Source organism: Bos grunniens, chromosome 29 (genome assembly GCF_055505025.1).
Source record: "Bos grunniens cultivar Pamir isolate PY7600 chromosome 29, Bosgru_T2T1.0, whole genome shotgun sequence".
Taxonomy (NCBI): domain Eukaryota; kingdom Metazoa; phylum Chordata; class Mammalia; order Artiodactyla; family Bovidae; genus Bos; species Bos grunniens.
This window is the reverse complement of record NC_141193.1, coordinates 5,136,884-5,151,952: the sequence shown is the minus strand read 5'-3', so window position 1 is coordinate 5,151,952 and position 15,069 is coordinate 5,136,884. Positions and strand designations below refer to the sequence as shown.

The window sequence follows — 15,069 nt, the reverse complement described above, 5'->3', positions numbered from 1 at the left end:
CCTCTCCCCACTTTGGATGAACGATTGGGAAAGACGGTGAATAGTTAGCACTGTTACATGTGACTGGCAGTTTAGCTTCAGTTTACTGCTGCTGCTGTTCTTTTTAGTGACTTTGTTGGAACTTTTTTAAGTCTTCCTATGTATGGAGGCTCATTTCCATCTTTTGGCTGGGAAGGCCCTTTTCACTAGTTCTCTCGAGTAGCAAAACTTAAGAGCTTGTCAGCTTCTGAGTAAAATGTCATCTTAGCTGCCCCGTGTTAGTTATCCTTGTAATTGTGACTTATGTACTCCATACAGTACTAGTAATTATGAGGTTGAACCATGTGAAACTGCCATTCGAGTAGGTTAAAAAAGGTGGGCTGTCAGTAATCTCATACGGTACATGATTGCATTGTCTAATAAAAATACAATAAAAGTCACATGTAATTAAAGTTTTTCTAGTAGCCATATTAAAGTAAAATATAGGTGAAATTAATTTTTATATATTCTAGAATAGCTACATATATATTTATAATTTATACAAAAATATATAAGTATATATTATTATATTATTTATAGATACAAAATATTTCAACATGTGTTTATTTAAAATTATTAATGAGATATTCTACATTCACTTCTGTGACAAAGTTTGGGAAGTCCAGCATGTACTTTACACTCAGGTCAGTTCAGACTGGTTACCTTCTGAGTGTTCCGTGGCCACAGGTGGTGCTCGGTACCTCTCTCTGGGGTGAGGCTGCTGTTTGAAGAATATATGGGTTTACTGTAAAAAGAAAAGCAGCCAGTTTTTCAGAGCTCAATTCCAAGTTTAGTATGTATTCTGTAGGCTGCTGTGTGTTGAGTGACTTTCACAGCACTGTTGAGAGGCCTTATAAGCAGTTGGAGTGCTGGCTGGGAGTACTGGAAGACTGCTTCCTGCGAGAGGGTCCTCTGAAGTTAGGTTGGATGCCAGTTTGGTTTGCTTCCCCCAGAGAGGAAGAGTTTATTCCCTGCTTGCCATCCTCACCTGGCGGAGGAGCTGGTGCTGGTGTCCGTTGAGCCCAGTGTACTGTGGGGAGACTGGTGTGTGTGTCAGGCGAGCGGCAGAGCAGCCAGCTGTCGGTCACAGTGCAAGGGAGATTCCGCTTCTTAATCCGCATGGGTGCTAACAATTACTGAGAGCCTGGGAAGCAGGTTTCCTGAGAACATGTGTACACATCCACCAGATGGGCTACCTGGTGTTTTACCATGGTTGTGGCCTGTCACATGCACAGGAGAGTGTCCTCGGAGAGCTTGTGGAGAATACTTCATGTGCAGAGTTCAGTCAGATCCATTTCACTTCTGCCAAGTTATTTGGATTTATTTACCAAGTTTTAATTTTAGGGCAAAATGCAGCAATCGGTACGCTCTTGTACCTGTTTTAGATCTTGGTTAATTAAGTTAATAAGAATTATATACATTCTTATATAGTACTTGTATTACTGTGACCTTTTCTTCTGAAGTTGTTAGTCTTAAATAGCATTACAGTTAGCGCTTGACTGTTGATTTGTTTCCCTAGGCAAGAAATTATAGAGCAGCTTCTATCAAATATTTTCCACACGGAGAAAAATGAATCGGCCATAGTCAGTGCAATCCAGATATTGTTGACTTTACTTGAGACTCGGCGACCAACGTAAGTTTTCCTTCTGTTTCATGAAATGAGTCATTTGGTTTTCCTTTTAGAGTTTTTAAAAACTAAGAATTAAGTTAGTGGTTTATTTTTACAGTATCATGCCCTTGAATTTCATTTGTTGAATATTTTCCTACTGTATAAATAGTTTTATATGAATGCAGTACGTAGATGTAGTTGAAAAATATGCTTTAGTGAACACTATTGGCAACATTTGGATTCTTGTTATTTGAGTTTTTGTAGTCATTACCAAAATACTACTATAATAAATCAAACCCATGCAGAACGGCTCACATTCAGGAGAAGCTTATTTCTTGTTTGTGAAAATTGAAAATAGCTCTTCCTGGTTGGTGTGCAGTTCTCCTCCAAGTGGCGATTCAGGGCTCTTCTGTCCTCTCTGCACTAACTTGAGGCTTCACACGTGAGGTACTGCAGTTCATTAGGCTGTTTAAAAATGGATGGACAGGTGGCTTGAGGCCTTAAGGAAAATTTTGTGGTGTGTTTAAGAATGAGAAAGATAGTCTGTTTTTCCTATTTGTGTGCCTCTGGACAAGTCATTTAATATTTGTCATATTCTTTACAGTTTTATACCTAAAGCTGATTTACTTATTAATTGTCAGAATTTTCCAAATTGTTTCCTGGAGAATGAGAATTTGAAGAGGTGTGCATATATTCGTGTTCCAGGAGCCTGTGGGTTAGAGATTAGAATTTGTATTTTCCTCTTCACCATTGGGTCCATCCTGTACAGCAGAGGCGTGAAGCGAAGGCGCAGCCAGGTGTGCTGTCAGCGCAGGAGAATTCCGCGGTCCAGGGCTTTGGGATTTATTTTTAACGGTGTCATTTGGTTTCTAGCAAAACAGTAAACACAGCCTTGTCAGTCCCTGCTTCCCAAAGTCTCCATCTCTATTCCTGTCTTTTTCATCTCTGGTTACTGATCATGGGATGTCAATGTGGCAGCAGTGCTTCAAGTGTATTGTAATTTGGGGATTGTATCTGCAGTTCTGACTTATCCTGTGTCTTCCCTGTTAAATCCTATTTTAAATAATGTAACCAGTAACTTAACGGTATTAATCAGGTGGTACAGGAATGTTATCTTGCTACTCCTGGTGTAAGGCAGTTGCATCATCTCTTAAAATGCTTTAAAAGCACATGAGCTGGTGCTTTGATATTTATGTTGATGACTTCGGCTTGAGAACAGAAATGATACAACAATAAAAGAAGTGACAGAAGAAATTTCTGATCAGAAGGAACTTACCCCCAGACCACAGAGGTTGACCAGATACTGAGCAGGATTAACTTTAAAGAGGGGCGGACAAGGGTGGTGGGTGGCTAAGATGTTAGCCTTATCCTTAGGAGATTTCTGAGTCCCTAGGATAAAGGGTAAGTCTTAAAACTATTTGGACAAGAAAAAATGGGTTAACTGCAAAGCAGATCAGATTGCCAGACATCTCATTTGTAAAGTTGCATAAACACCAAAAGACAGAGGGCAGGATTGTGACCCTGAAATATTTTGATTGCTGTGTGAGGCCATGAGGCATTTTCAGTCATGTGAGACCTCAGTGTTCCATCTGTTCCTTGGGTCAGTTACTTGAAGATGAACTTTATCAAAGTCAAACAGAAAAGTAAGGTAGAATAAAGAACTTAAGATAAAGAAATATATTGGTGAAAGTAATGATAAATGTAACAGGGATGTGAAAATTCATGTGACTATTAGGAATGAATTGAATAAGTCAAATGTTGAAAAAACAGTAAATTCCAGATTATTTTAATAAAACTCAAGAAATATGGAGAGAAGGGGTAAGTTATTGCACAGTATAACTCTTACCTTCTACTGAGGAACTGAGGCATTTTCATATAGTTCCATTTTTCAGCTTAAAAGGTGATGGTTCCCATGTGTTTTCTAATAAACATAGAGTGGTAGTAGGTTACTTAATGCCGGAAGTGCCTGGGTGCAGGGAGAGCAAGGGTGCCCTGAGAACTGTGGACATGGGACTTTGCGTTCACTTGTTAGCCCTGCTCAGGACATGTTGGCTGCCGGCTGTTAGGCCACTGGGGAAAGGGCCGCAAACCCTGTGACCCTGAAGACACAGGTGGGGGCTTACAGGTGGCACTAGTGGTAAAGAGCCTGCTTGCCACTGCAGAAGACCTAAGAAACATGGGCTGATCCCTGGGTGGGGAAGGTTCCTTGGAGGAGGGCACGCACACCCACTCCGGTATTCTTGCTGGAGAATCCCATGGACAGAGGAGCTTGGCGGGCTACAGTCTATGGGCCCACAAAGAGTCGGACATGACTGAAGCGACTTAGCATGCATGAGGACCATTGGCAGTGGGGGGAAGGGACCAGGAAAGAACCTCTATCCCGCAGGACAAGCAGGGACACATTCAGGACCCAGGCTGTTAGAGAGCCCCTGTCCCTAAAGTAAGGGTGGGGTTACCGAGATGGCCCATCCCTGAGGCCCAGGGGCATTTCTGGTGCCTGAGGCTGAGCCAGAACAACAGAGCCATTCCTCCCACACCTCTCCCGGCCCAGGCCACCACACTGGAGTGGGTATAGCCGGGTGCTGATGGAGGGGAGGCTGCGGCCTGGGGCAGGGAGACCGTCAGCACCAGCATGGGAGCGAGCTTGAAGGAGGAACTTCAGCTGAGGGCAGAGCAGATGTTGACTGGCGGTCCAGCCGTGACTATAAATACATAGTAACTTGAGACAAGTTTGAGTCTTGGTGCACTGAGAAAAAACAGTCACAGCAACAGCAGAGCCCGAACCTAGCTCTGCTGCTGACTGTAAATTGATCCCCAAACTTCACACTAAAGACTTAGGGGAAGAGAGGTGTGTCCGCTACAGACAAGTACTAGTTACATCAGTTTCTGTTGTCTTACACAGCATGTCCACGTTGCAACCAAAAAATTGCGAGATGAAGAAGCCAAATTAAAAGAAGCTGACACTCTCTCAAGAGAAAAAGCAGTCAATAGAACTAGAGTCAAAAGTGTTGGAACTATCTGGTAGGGAATTTAAAAAAAAACTGTGATTGATATGTTAAAGACTTCTGGGAAGAGGGAGCAGCAATATGTGAACAGATGGAGAATTTTAGCAGAGCTATGGAAGATCATCTGGAAATGCTAGAAATGAAAAATCAAATGAAAAATATCTTTGGGCTCATTTGTGAACTCCGACATAGTTGAGGAAAGAATCAGCATAGGACGTTAGAAATTACCTACAGTGAAATACGGAGAGTTAGACCCAGGCTACAATTGCTTTCTGAGGCACAGAAGCCATGACGTACCACCAGAAGCAGGGGCACCGTGTGCCCAGGTCTTGGTTTCTAACCCCGCCCTCCAGTAAAGGAATCAGGGCTCTGGAGGAATGGCTCGTTCTACCACTGGGGTAAGACATACGTGCGATGAGTGTGGAGCATCGGGTAGTGTAGAGACTAAGGACGTGTTCCACAAGGAAGACCCACAGGGATTTCCCTGGAGGTCCAATGGTTAAGACTCCGTGCTTCCAATACGGGGGACACAAGTTTGATCCCTGGAACCAAGAACCCATGTGCAAGAAGACCAAAAAAAAGAGCAAGGAAAAAAAGAGGGTGTGTGAGCAGGACAGAGGAGGCAGCTGAAAGAGCACCCATGGCCAAAGCTGGGACGGCCAGTGCTCGCACGGTAGAATAGAGCAGCGTTGTGTTATAGCACAGAGTGGCTGCGTAAGATAGCTTAGCCGTGATCCATACTGACACAGATAAACGGTGGAACGGATAACGGGCAAGAAGAGACAGCTCTCCCATGTGGCAGAATTCCAAGGAGTTCATAATTCCATCTCCAGGAGGAAGAGCAAAACGCTCCACTCTTGCAGCTGGCACCTCAGACTTCCTTCTAGAAAGTACACTGTGGAAGGACAGCTACAACCAGCACTTCCTCAGCCAGATACTCCAAGTCAACAGCCATTGTTAAGGTGTATGGATGGCATGTAATGAAAATGGCATTTTACTCGTGTGGTCTTCCTCTCAAAAACCCACGATTGTGAGAAAAGTACAAGACCAGGTCCCAGCTGAGGGACACTCTGCAGAGTACCTGGCCGGGAAAGTTCGAGTAACTGTCAGAGCCAAGAGGAGGCGAAGGACAGAGGACCCCTGACAGTAAACACAGTGAGGGGTCCTGGGTGGACTCCAAACAGAGATGCAGCTTGAGGTAAAAACATGGAAACCTGAGTGAGGTGTGGATTTTACGTGTGAGTATTGGTGAATTAATTTTGATAAATGTAAGATAACGATGGGGGAAATTGAGTATAGGTCATATGGGGACTCTAGTACTTTTGCAGTTTTTCTGTAAGTCTAAACTATTGTCAGAAACAGACATAACATTTAGACAGAAATCAGTAAGAAGCACAATGCTAGCAATTCACTGGACCTGACTGACAGCACCAGGTGCTGGCAGGCCCGCAGAACAGCAGGAGCTCTCATTCCTTGCTGGTGGAAACGCAGAATGCTGCAGCCACTTTGAAAGGCAGTCCAGCAATTGCTTACAAAACCAGACACGCTCTCACCATACAGCCCCAGCAGTTAGGTTCCTTGGTATTTATCCAAAGGAGTAGAAAACGTATGTTCACACAAAAACCTACCTGTGGTTGTTGAGCAGCTTTATCCACCCTTGCCACAACTTGGAAGCAGCTAAGATGTCTTCAGTGAGTGAGTAGATAAACAGACTAGTTCATCCATACAGTGGAATATTTTCAGCCCTAAAAAGAAGGTGCCCTCCAGCCATGAAAAGACATGGAGGAACCTTGAATGCAAGTGAAAAAGAAGGGAAAGAAGTCAATCTGAAAAGGCTACATAACCTTCTGGGAAATGTCTCATTTTACTGTGGAGACAGTAAAAAGATCACAGATGACCAGAGGGTGGTGCTGGGGGCGAAGTAAATAGGTGGAGCTCAGGACCTTTAGGGCCGTGAAGATTCTCCGTGTAGTATCTTAGTGCCCCGTACATGCCTTTGTTTGTCCAGACCCGTAAAACGTACAGCGTCTGGTGCGCTCTGTGAAGCGCACTGGGCTCTGGGTGATGGCGATGGGTCAGCGCAGGCTCGTGGGCCGTAGTAGATGCTCTGGTAGGGGAGGCTGGGCATTTGTGAGGGCAGGCGGCAGATGGCCAGTCTCTACCTTCCCCTCCGTTCTTTTCTGAACTGAAAACCACTGTATAAAAATAGTTTTTATAAAAATCAGTGTAACTTGTATCAACAAACTAAAGAAGTAAAACCGTGTGACCATTTCATTAAAGCCTTTTATGATAAAACGTCTGCAAATAAGGAATACAGAGGAACTTGGGAACTGAGAAACAGAAAACCCTTGAGCGCTGTCATCCTTAATGGCAGAGGCTGAAATCATAGCCCCTAAAATCGGGGGCTGTGGCGAGAAGACCCCCTCACCAGTTCCTTTCGGCCTCACGCTGTTGGTCGTGGGGCAGGAAGGAAACCTAGGTGTCCGGATTGGGGACTAGGAGGGGCACCATTCAGCCCACTAAGCGTAGCTAAACCAAAAAGGCATAGACAAATAGCCAGTGCTGTGACAGTGAAGCCTCACACGGCCCACCTGGGGTGGGAAGTCACGTGGCCACCTTCAATGACAGACCTTTGTTCTCCAGCACTCTTAGATATTTACCCACGAGAAGTGAAAATTGTATCATGCGAACTTAGAAGTGAGTGTGTGCGCGCTTTACTCGCAGTCGCCCAAAGCTGTGCGCAGGCAAAGTGTCTTCACTTTGGTGGTGAGTGTGAGCGAGCTGCGGTGTGTCTGGGCACTAGGTTCAGCGGAGAGAGGGCGCTGCCTGCCGGCGCCCCAGCAGCCATCACAGCCTGTGCCTTTCTGAGCCTGACTTCCACATTGAACAGACCTCTGCTTGGAATGTCAGCGTGAGTTTTGTTTTGGATTTGGTGGATCTTTACATACATTTGAAAGAACTAAAATGTGAGAAACACTGTGGATACTGACTGTTGTACCTGTGTCAAGGCAGGTAGATAAGTTTATGCTCACTAAGTATTTATTAGATGAACAGCTCAGTTGATAAAAGAATATACCAGCAATGCAGGAGACTGGGGTTCTGTTCCTGGGTTGGGAAGATCCTGTAGAAGGGAATTGCAACCTATTCTAGTATGCTTGCCTGGAAAATCCCATGGACAGAGAAACCTGCCAGGCTACAGACCACAGGGTTGCAAGAGTCAGATACAACTTCGCCTCTGAACCGCCTCCAGTGTTTATCAGACGAACAAGTGAAACTTATGTGAATGAGTAAGGATTTTGAGTATAAGTTTTTGTATGGTATTTTCACATGAGTGAAAAAAGCAGGTCGTAAATGTGGCTTAGAAAGCGACTCGCCACTTGGGGAAGAAATACAGTGTCTATGCTTGTTTTGCATAAAAATATATTCCAGATAAATGAAAAATACTAGAGGAAAAGCATGCAGAAGCTCATAGGATTATGACACTGTAAAGAAGTTTCAAAGTCTGGCTTCCTGGACAGAAACTGCAGTGAAGAATGCTATATCTGGCCACGTAAATTATTAAAACCCCTACACAGTAAAAAGCACTATAATCAAAGCAGAAGTCCTTTCCCCTGCCCACGCGCCCTTTCTATAATTGCGTTTCTGAATGCTGTTACGTGTAGCTCTTGGAAATCACTTGCACGTGTGAAATGTTTTCAGATGGCTGTCGTAATGGTCCCCCTCCAGGTGTCAGCTGTGCGGGGCTCTGCCCTCGATGCCAGCGTGGCCCCCAGCAGTCCTGGGGGGGCCGTTCTTTCCGTATCAGGACAAATAGCTGGTGAGCCAAGGGCCAGGATTCGGCGCAGGCCTTGGGAGCTGTTGGGAGTGAGTTTGCACTGACACACCACTCCCAGGTTTATGTTTTAATCTGAACTGTGCACCCACATTTTTACACCCCTCCCTTCTGTCCCCCAACTTTGAGAATCCCCATGCTTCCTAACAGTGATTTTATGAAAGCAATTTCATAATTGTTTTCCTAAGAGAAATGGTTTATAATAACTATAAGTGAGAGAAAGTGAAGTTGCCCAGTCGTGTCCGACTCTTTGCAACCCCATGGATTGTAGTCTGCCAGGCTCCTCCATCCATGGGATTTCCCAGGCAAGAATACTGGAGTAGGTTGCCATTTCCTTCTCCAGGGGATCTTCCCAATCCAGGGATTGAACCCTGGTCTCTTGCATTGTAGGCAGATGCTTTACCGTCTGAGCCACCAGGGAAGCTCCAAGCCACTTATAATGACTATAGATAGAGCTTTATACAGAACATTAATATGCGCCTTTTAAAGAAGAAGCAGGGAGATCCAACCAGTCCATTGTGAAGGAGATCAGCCCTGGGATTTCTTTGGAAGGAATGATGCTAAAGCTGAAACTCCAGTACTTTGGCCACCTCACGCGAAGAGTTGACTCATTGGAAAAGACTCTGACGCTGGGAGGGGTTGGGGGCAGGAGGAGAAGGGGACGACAGAGGATGAGATGGCTGGATGGCATCACTGACTCGATGGACGTGAGTCTGAGTGAACTCCGGGAGTTGGTGATCGACAGGGAGGCCTGGCGTGCTGCAGTTCATGGGGTCGCAAAGAGTCGGACACGACTGAGTGACTGAACTGAACTGAACTGAAAGAAGAAGCGATATTGATGGACTAGTGAGAGAATCCGTAGAACAGATGCAGGCCTATTTATTTTGGCTGCCCTGGGTCTTCAGTGCTGCATGTGGAAGACGGGCTCTAGGGTGCCCAGGTTTGGTAGTTGTGGCCCATGAGCTTAGTTGGCCCACAGCATGTGGGATCTTCCTGGACCAGGGATCGAACCTGTGTCCCCTACTTTGGCAGGCCGATTCTTAACCCCTGGAGCACCAGGGAAATCCCAGGCCTGTTTATCATTAACGTCGTCCAGTGGTAGGCAAGAATGGTATGCACTGTGGTTCAGGGATCTCTGGTTGCTTCCCACATTTTCTGGTTAGAGACATGGTGTTAGTATAGTAGGTGCAAGGAGCTAGAAAGTTCAGAGAAAATGGGAGGAAATGGCATATAATTTCTCCCCTGACAGCATATGTTGGATTTCTGGTCATGTCAGCTGATCCCCATCAAGGTTTTATTATACCCTCTTCCTATCCTTCCAGAAATTTTTATATAATTACATATATTCCACAGTTGTTTTGAATATCCCTGTACTCTGATAGGGGTTTCCCTGGTGGCTCAGTTGGTAAAGAACCTGCCTGCCAATGTGGGGGACACTGATTCGAGCCCTGGGTCAGGAAGATCCCCTGGAGGAGGAAATGACAACCTACTCCAGTACTCTTGCTTGGAAAATCCCACGGATAGAGGAGCCTGTTGGACTATAGTCCATGAGGTTGCAAGAGTCAGGCATGACCATGTGACTCAGCCACTACCATAACTGTTACAGAGCACCTTGAATGGTTTGTTCTGAAATAATAAAATTAACTTACTTTGTTTCAAGATTTGAAGGCCATATAGAGATCTGCCCACCAGGCATGAGTCATTCAGCTTGTTCGGTCAACAAGAGTGTTCTAGAAGCCATTCGAGGAAGACTTGGATCTTTTCACGAGCTCCTGCTTGAGCCCCCCAAGGTAAGGCAGCTCTCTGACGAGTCGTTGAACAGTTCCGTAGTCTGATTTCAGCTGTGAGAAGGTGGGTGAACCTTCTGAGTTAAAGAGCTGGCTGTGGCCCACCCGCCTTGTGCGGAGTATGTTAGAAGTGCCGTTGTTTTCATTGCTTTTGAACTAGTTTTTAAATTGGCTTTTATCTGTATATAGTGTCTAAATTGATGAATGGAATAGAATTAAGCAAATTAAGTAAGATACTTACCTGCTTAGAAAACTCAGCTTTTTGTTCTTTTTTTTTCCTATAAATTCTGTGTGTTTACATGCAAGTAAAATAGTTTTCTTCTCATAGCATGTCATTTTCACACCTTTGAGGTACACATTAATCTTCAAGACACTAATCTTGGAAGTCGGGTTGTCTTACTCAGAGTTGGAGCAGTATAACTGCCTGACAGACAGATTGTCATTCAAGAAGTGGTGGGTTGACTGTGACTTGGAGTGTTAGTTTTTCTGTCAGGGGCTAATCCAGAAATGACTGTTTATTCAGGCAGCCACTGAAAACGCAGACAGTGAAGACCTACAGAAGCAGGGTGTCCATGGTCCATAGCGGTGTCTTTGTCATGACTACCCCTTGGATCACTGCAGACTGAGGTTAGGGGACGAGGCTCTCCCTTGTGGTGTCTCTGGGGTGGAAGACAGACCCTTGAGGGTTCTGCCGCCCACGCTAGTTCTTAACTTTGGTTTTTCCTTCTGTGTGCATCATCGCACCCGGCGTCTCAGGCTATACACAGTGCACTTCTGTGGCCTCTGTGGAGTGAGTTCCTGGGGACAGAGTGTAGTAGTGTCTCCCTTCTGCTTTAGGTGTTTCCAGTTTGTGGAGGGGAGGCAGAGAATAATTTACGTCCATTGTGCTTGGAGTCTGGTTCAGATTCTAGATTGTCTCGTCATATGACCAGCGAGCAGGCAGTGGTCTGGGGCACAGGCCGGAGTGCTCAGGGCCCGCCGTGGAAAGTGCGCTACTGATGTTGGCCAGTGGCGTCCTTCATGCCAGGCCTGGGGAGAAGGGCAGGAGAGTCAGGGAAGAAGCAGCATTTGTTCAGGAGAAAAGAAGTGAAAGTCGGAGGAGGGGGGCGACCTGAGAGAAGAGGAGGTGTGGCTGGGCGCCCCTGACCCGTGTCTCAGGTGTCACTGTCTCCTTTCTCGGTGGACAGAGAAGCATCTCATGTGGGTTCTCACTCTGGTGCTCTTCTTGGGCCTGATTCCAAAGTAAGACAGTGTTTTGTTTGGACTTCTGTTTCCCTGCTGGGGGCAGTGAGTTCAGCCTCTGACGGGCTTTACTGCACAGTGCAGTGTGTGAGTAGATCTGTGTTCATTAGCATGTACTGCAGAGGGTAGGGGGTGGCTCCCCTTTCCCCTGAGCCTGGAGGAGAGCAGGTGGGGGTGCTGGGAAGCCCTGTTGGACGGGGACATGGAGAAGGATACCCTTTTCACTTTGTTGCGGGTCTCCTGCCAAACTTCTAAAGTTCTGAAATGTTCTGGGTCTATCTTCTGTAATTTCAAAGAATACAAACTCCCTTTTATGGATGAAAGCAGGTTTGAGGTTGATCCTGTTTCTAGGTTGTGACCCAGAGGCAGCTACTGAGTCTGCGTTTTTCTCTGGCAGAGGTTGAGGACTGTGTTCCAAAAGCACTTGTCACTTTTCTCAGTTTCTCCGGTTTCTGGTCAGGTTTGGAATATTGCACTTTTTCTTCATGGACTTGACAAGCTTTCTGCTTGTTTAGAATATTGAAGGCAGGGGGGATACTTGATTTCTTACAAAATATGTAGTCTAGGAAAATTACCTGTTTTTTTTCTCTTATATTTATTTCATCATACCTTAAAGATATCAGTAGGAGTTTTGGATTTTCCTGCACGTGTAGAATTTAGGCCAAGTTGTTCGTGGGCTTAGCTTAACTAGTGTCATATCTTAGTACATACTCCTGCACCGTTTGTTTATTGAACTGGTTTTTAATTTTTTTATTTATCTTTGGTTGTGCTGGGTCTTTGTTGCTGCCTGCAGGCATTTCTCTAGCAGTGAGTCGGGGCTGCCCTCTGGTTGCCCCCATGGCATGTGTGATCTTCTTGGACCAGGGATCAAACCTGTGTCCCCTGCGTTGGCAGGCGGATTCTTCAGCACTGGGCCGCTAGGGAAGTCCTAAACTGAACCTAATCAGAAAGCTTTTTCTTTCTCAGAAAAGTGTGATGAAGACTACGTGGGGCGTGCTGGACCCCCCTGTGGGGAACACCCGGCTAAGTGTGGTTAGGTTGGTATCCAGCCTCCTCCAGACGAATACCAGCAGCATCAACGGGGACCTCATGGAGCTGAATAGCATTGGGGTCATACTGGTAAGATGTCCCTGGAAGATGTCTTCACTTGCCATTGAGCTTTTATAAATAAGATCGCTGATTGTAGAATCTCATAAACTCACAGTACGTGTCAGTGACTTTTCTTGGTCTGAGCGCAGACAGTCTTGCCCTTGAGGTTATCATCAATTTTGAGTGCTTTTAATTTTTCAGTAGTGATTTATTGTTGCTCTGCGTAGAGATCTGTGCCTGTGTTATAGAGAATTTCCAGGACAGTTAAGACACAGACATTTCCCTCCGAAAGCTCGGTCTCCCGTGGAGGATAGAGTGAGTGTAGTCACTTTGGGGGTTGTGTGAGCCATAGTGGCTGCTGCCTGCAGCACTGTTTTCCCTTCATAATGCTTCTCTTCAGGGGACAGGCTTGTTTTTTTTCCACTGAGAGAGAGCTGCAGAGGATATTAAGACTGTCTTATCTGGACTTCCCGCACCCCTGAGGTCCCCGGCTCCGAGGCCTGTGCTTAGGATTCACGGACCTGGCCCGGTTACTTTTTTAAGGTGTGAGCACCTTGACATTGGAGACCGTATTTTGCAACTAGCACTGGACACTGCTCAGGAGTCATCAGTGAACATTTTGTTGAATCAAAATGAAATTCTCATAAATTTCTTTGAAAATCATTGGAAATTTACTAAACTTAATATCTGTATTAGTCACTGTGAAAACAAAAAGGTTTTCTCGAAGAAATTTATTATTGCCTTTATGCATTTATTGTTGGTCTCTATTAGATTCCTTGCAAATTCTGACATGTTGAATGAGCAAATATGTTGTTTAGTCTATGGAGGCATTTTAAACTGCCTTTAAAAATAATGTATTCCTTTTAATTTGTTTTATTGTACCAGGAGCACATCCTTTATTGATTGATTATTTGGTGAATGTATTGAGGTAGTGACTGAAAGATTGAGATGACAGTAAAAGAAAGCATTACTTTTCTTTTTTTTGTAGGACATGTTCTTCAAATACACATGGAATAACTTTTTACATACACAAGTGGAAATTTGCATTGCACTGATTCTTGCGAGTCCTTTTGAAAACACAGAAAATAGCACAATTACTGATCAAGACTCTGCTGGTGACAACTTGTTATTGAAACATGTAAGCTTACTTGGTGTCTTTTTTTCTGCCACTCCTGGTTAGAGTAGTTTTCTACTTAAGTTATGAAGTGAATTGAAGTCTAAGGGTAGGAGGTGAGATTTCAGAATCTAAGGATTTAACTGTCCTATTTTGATTGTACTTTTAACCAGTGATACTATAAATCATATCCTAGGCAGTTCACCATTAGATGAACTTTCTAAAAAAGTTTCAGTAAACTCAATAGATTGGAAGATTTAGAAACCTTTTGGAAATTAAAAAACAATACAAATTTAAAAAACACTTGAACAGTTAATTTGGCTTGCCTGAGTTTTCATTTTTGGTGCTGAACCTGTGACTGAAAGTGGGGAGAGGTGGGTTCTCTGCAGTGGCAGCACGCCTCTTCGGGGATCTGTTGTCTTCTGCTAAATGTGAGGTGGTGATTTTCCAAGTCGTCTTCAGGTGTCTTCTTGCTCTGCAGTTCTGTGACTAGCATTCTCTCGCTCATACTGTTACCCCCAAACCTTGAAGACGGGCAAGGCTAGCCTGGAGTGACCAAGTAGATGGGGAAGACAAATGACCTTTGAATGAGACTGGCTTTGCACATTCTGATAATGCAGCCCACAGCTCTGGTCACTGGCCAGCCACACCTGTTTTTAATAAGAATGCAATACTGTTAGTTCATGTAGAAGTGAGTGTTGCTCACATTTGAAAAGTACAAGTATTGCTGTGGGTTGTGAACTAAATTTTTGCTGGGGCATGATTCCATTTCAGAATAAAACCTGGCTTTGCTTTAGGTCAGCTGCTCGCTGGTAGCAGTTACTTTATCACACTGCATCTGATTTAGCCAATAATTCACAGCTGTGTTTAGCTTGCTGGGTTGTATGTACAGAGTGGTATGTATCACTTTTCTGTTTAACTAGAGTTCTGTTTCACTTTAAAATTTTGACACTTTGACATTTATGTCAATGTTAACCTGAACATTCTTTTTTATTCAGCTCTTTCAAAAATGTCAGTTAATAGAACGAATACTTGATGCCTGGGAAATGAATGAGAAGAAACAGTAAGTATATTGTTTTCGGATAGGAGTTCAGTGTGATTATTTGTTTATATTTGGCTGTGCTGGGTCTTTGCTGCTGCTCAGGCTTTTTTGCAGAGTTGTGGCGTGGCGGGCCCACCCTCCAGCTCCAGCGTGTGGGCTTCTTATTGCCGAGGCTTCTCTCGCTCCAGAGCACAGGCTCTAGGCGCTCAGGTTTCAGTAGTTGTGGCTCTTGGACTCTAGAGCACAGGCTTAGCAGTTGCCACTCCGAGACATGTGGGGTCTTCCTGGGCCAGGGACTGAACTATGTCTCCTGTGGACTCCTCACCATTGA

General features: G+C 44.8%; 1 protein-coding gene across 46 annotated transcripts in view; it reads left to right on the top strand.

Moving 5' to 3' along the window:
* The window catches only part of PPP6R3 (protein phosphatase 6 regulatory subunit 3), a 125,129-nt gene that overhangs the window by 68,702 nt on the left and 41,358 nt on the right, over positions 1-15,069 (top strand). For all 46 annotated transcript variants that reach the window (XM_086385276.1, XM_086385271.1, XM_086385265.1 and 43 more), the window contains 5 exons: positions 1,538-1,651; positions 10,125-10,254; positions 12,460-12,612; positions 13,571-13,720; positions 14,695-14,759. In XM_086385276.1, the coding sequence (XP_086241402.1) occupies positions 1,538-1,651; positions 10,125-10,254; positions 12,460-12,612; positions 13,571-13,720; positions 14,695-14,759 (612 nt within the window). The remainder of the gene's footprint in view (positions 1-1,537; positions 1,652-10,124; positions 10,255-12,459; positions 12,613-13,570; positions 13,721-14,694; positions 14,760-15,069) is intronic.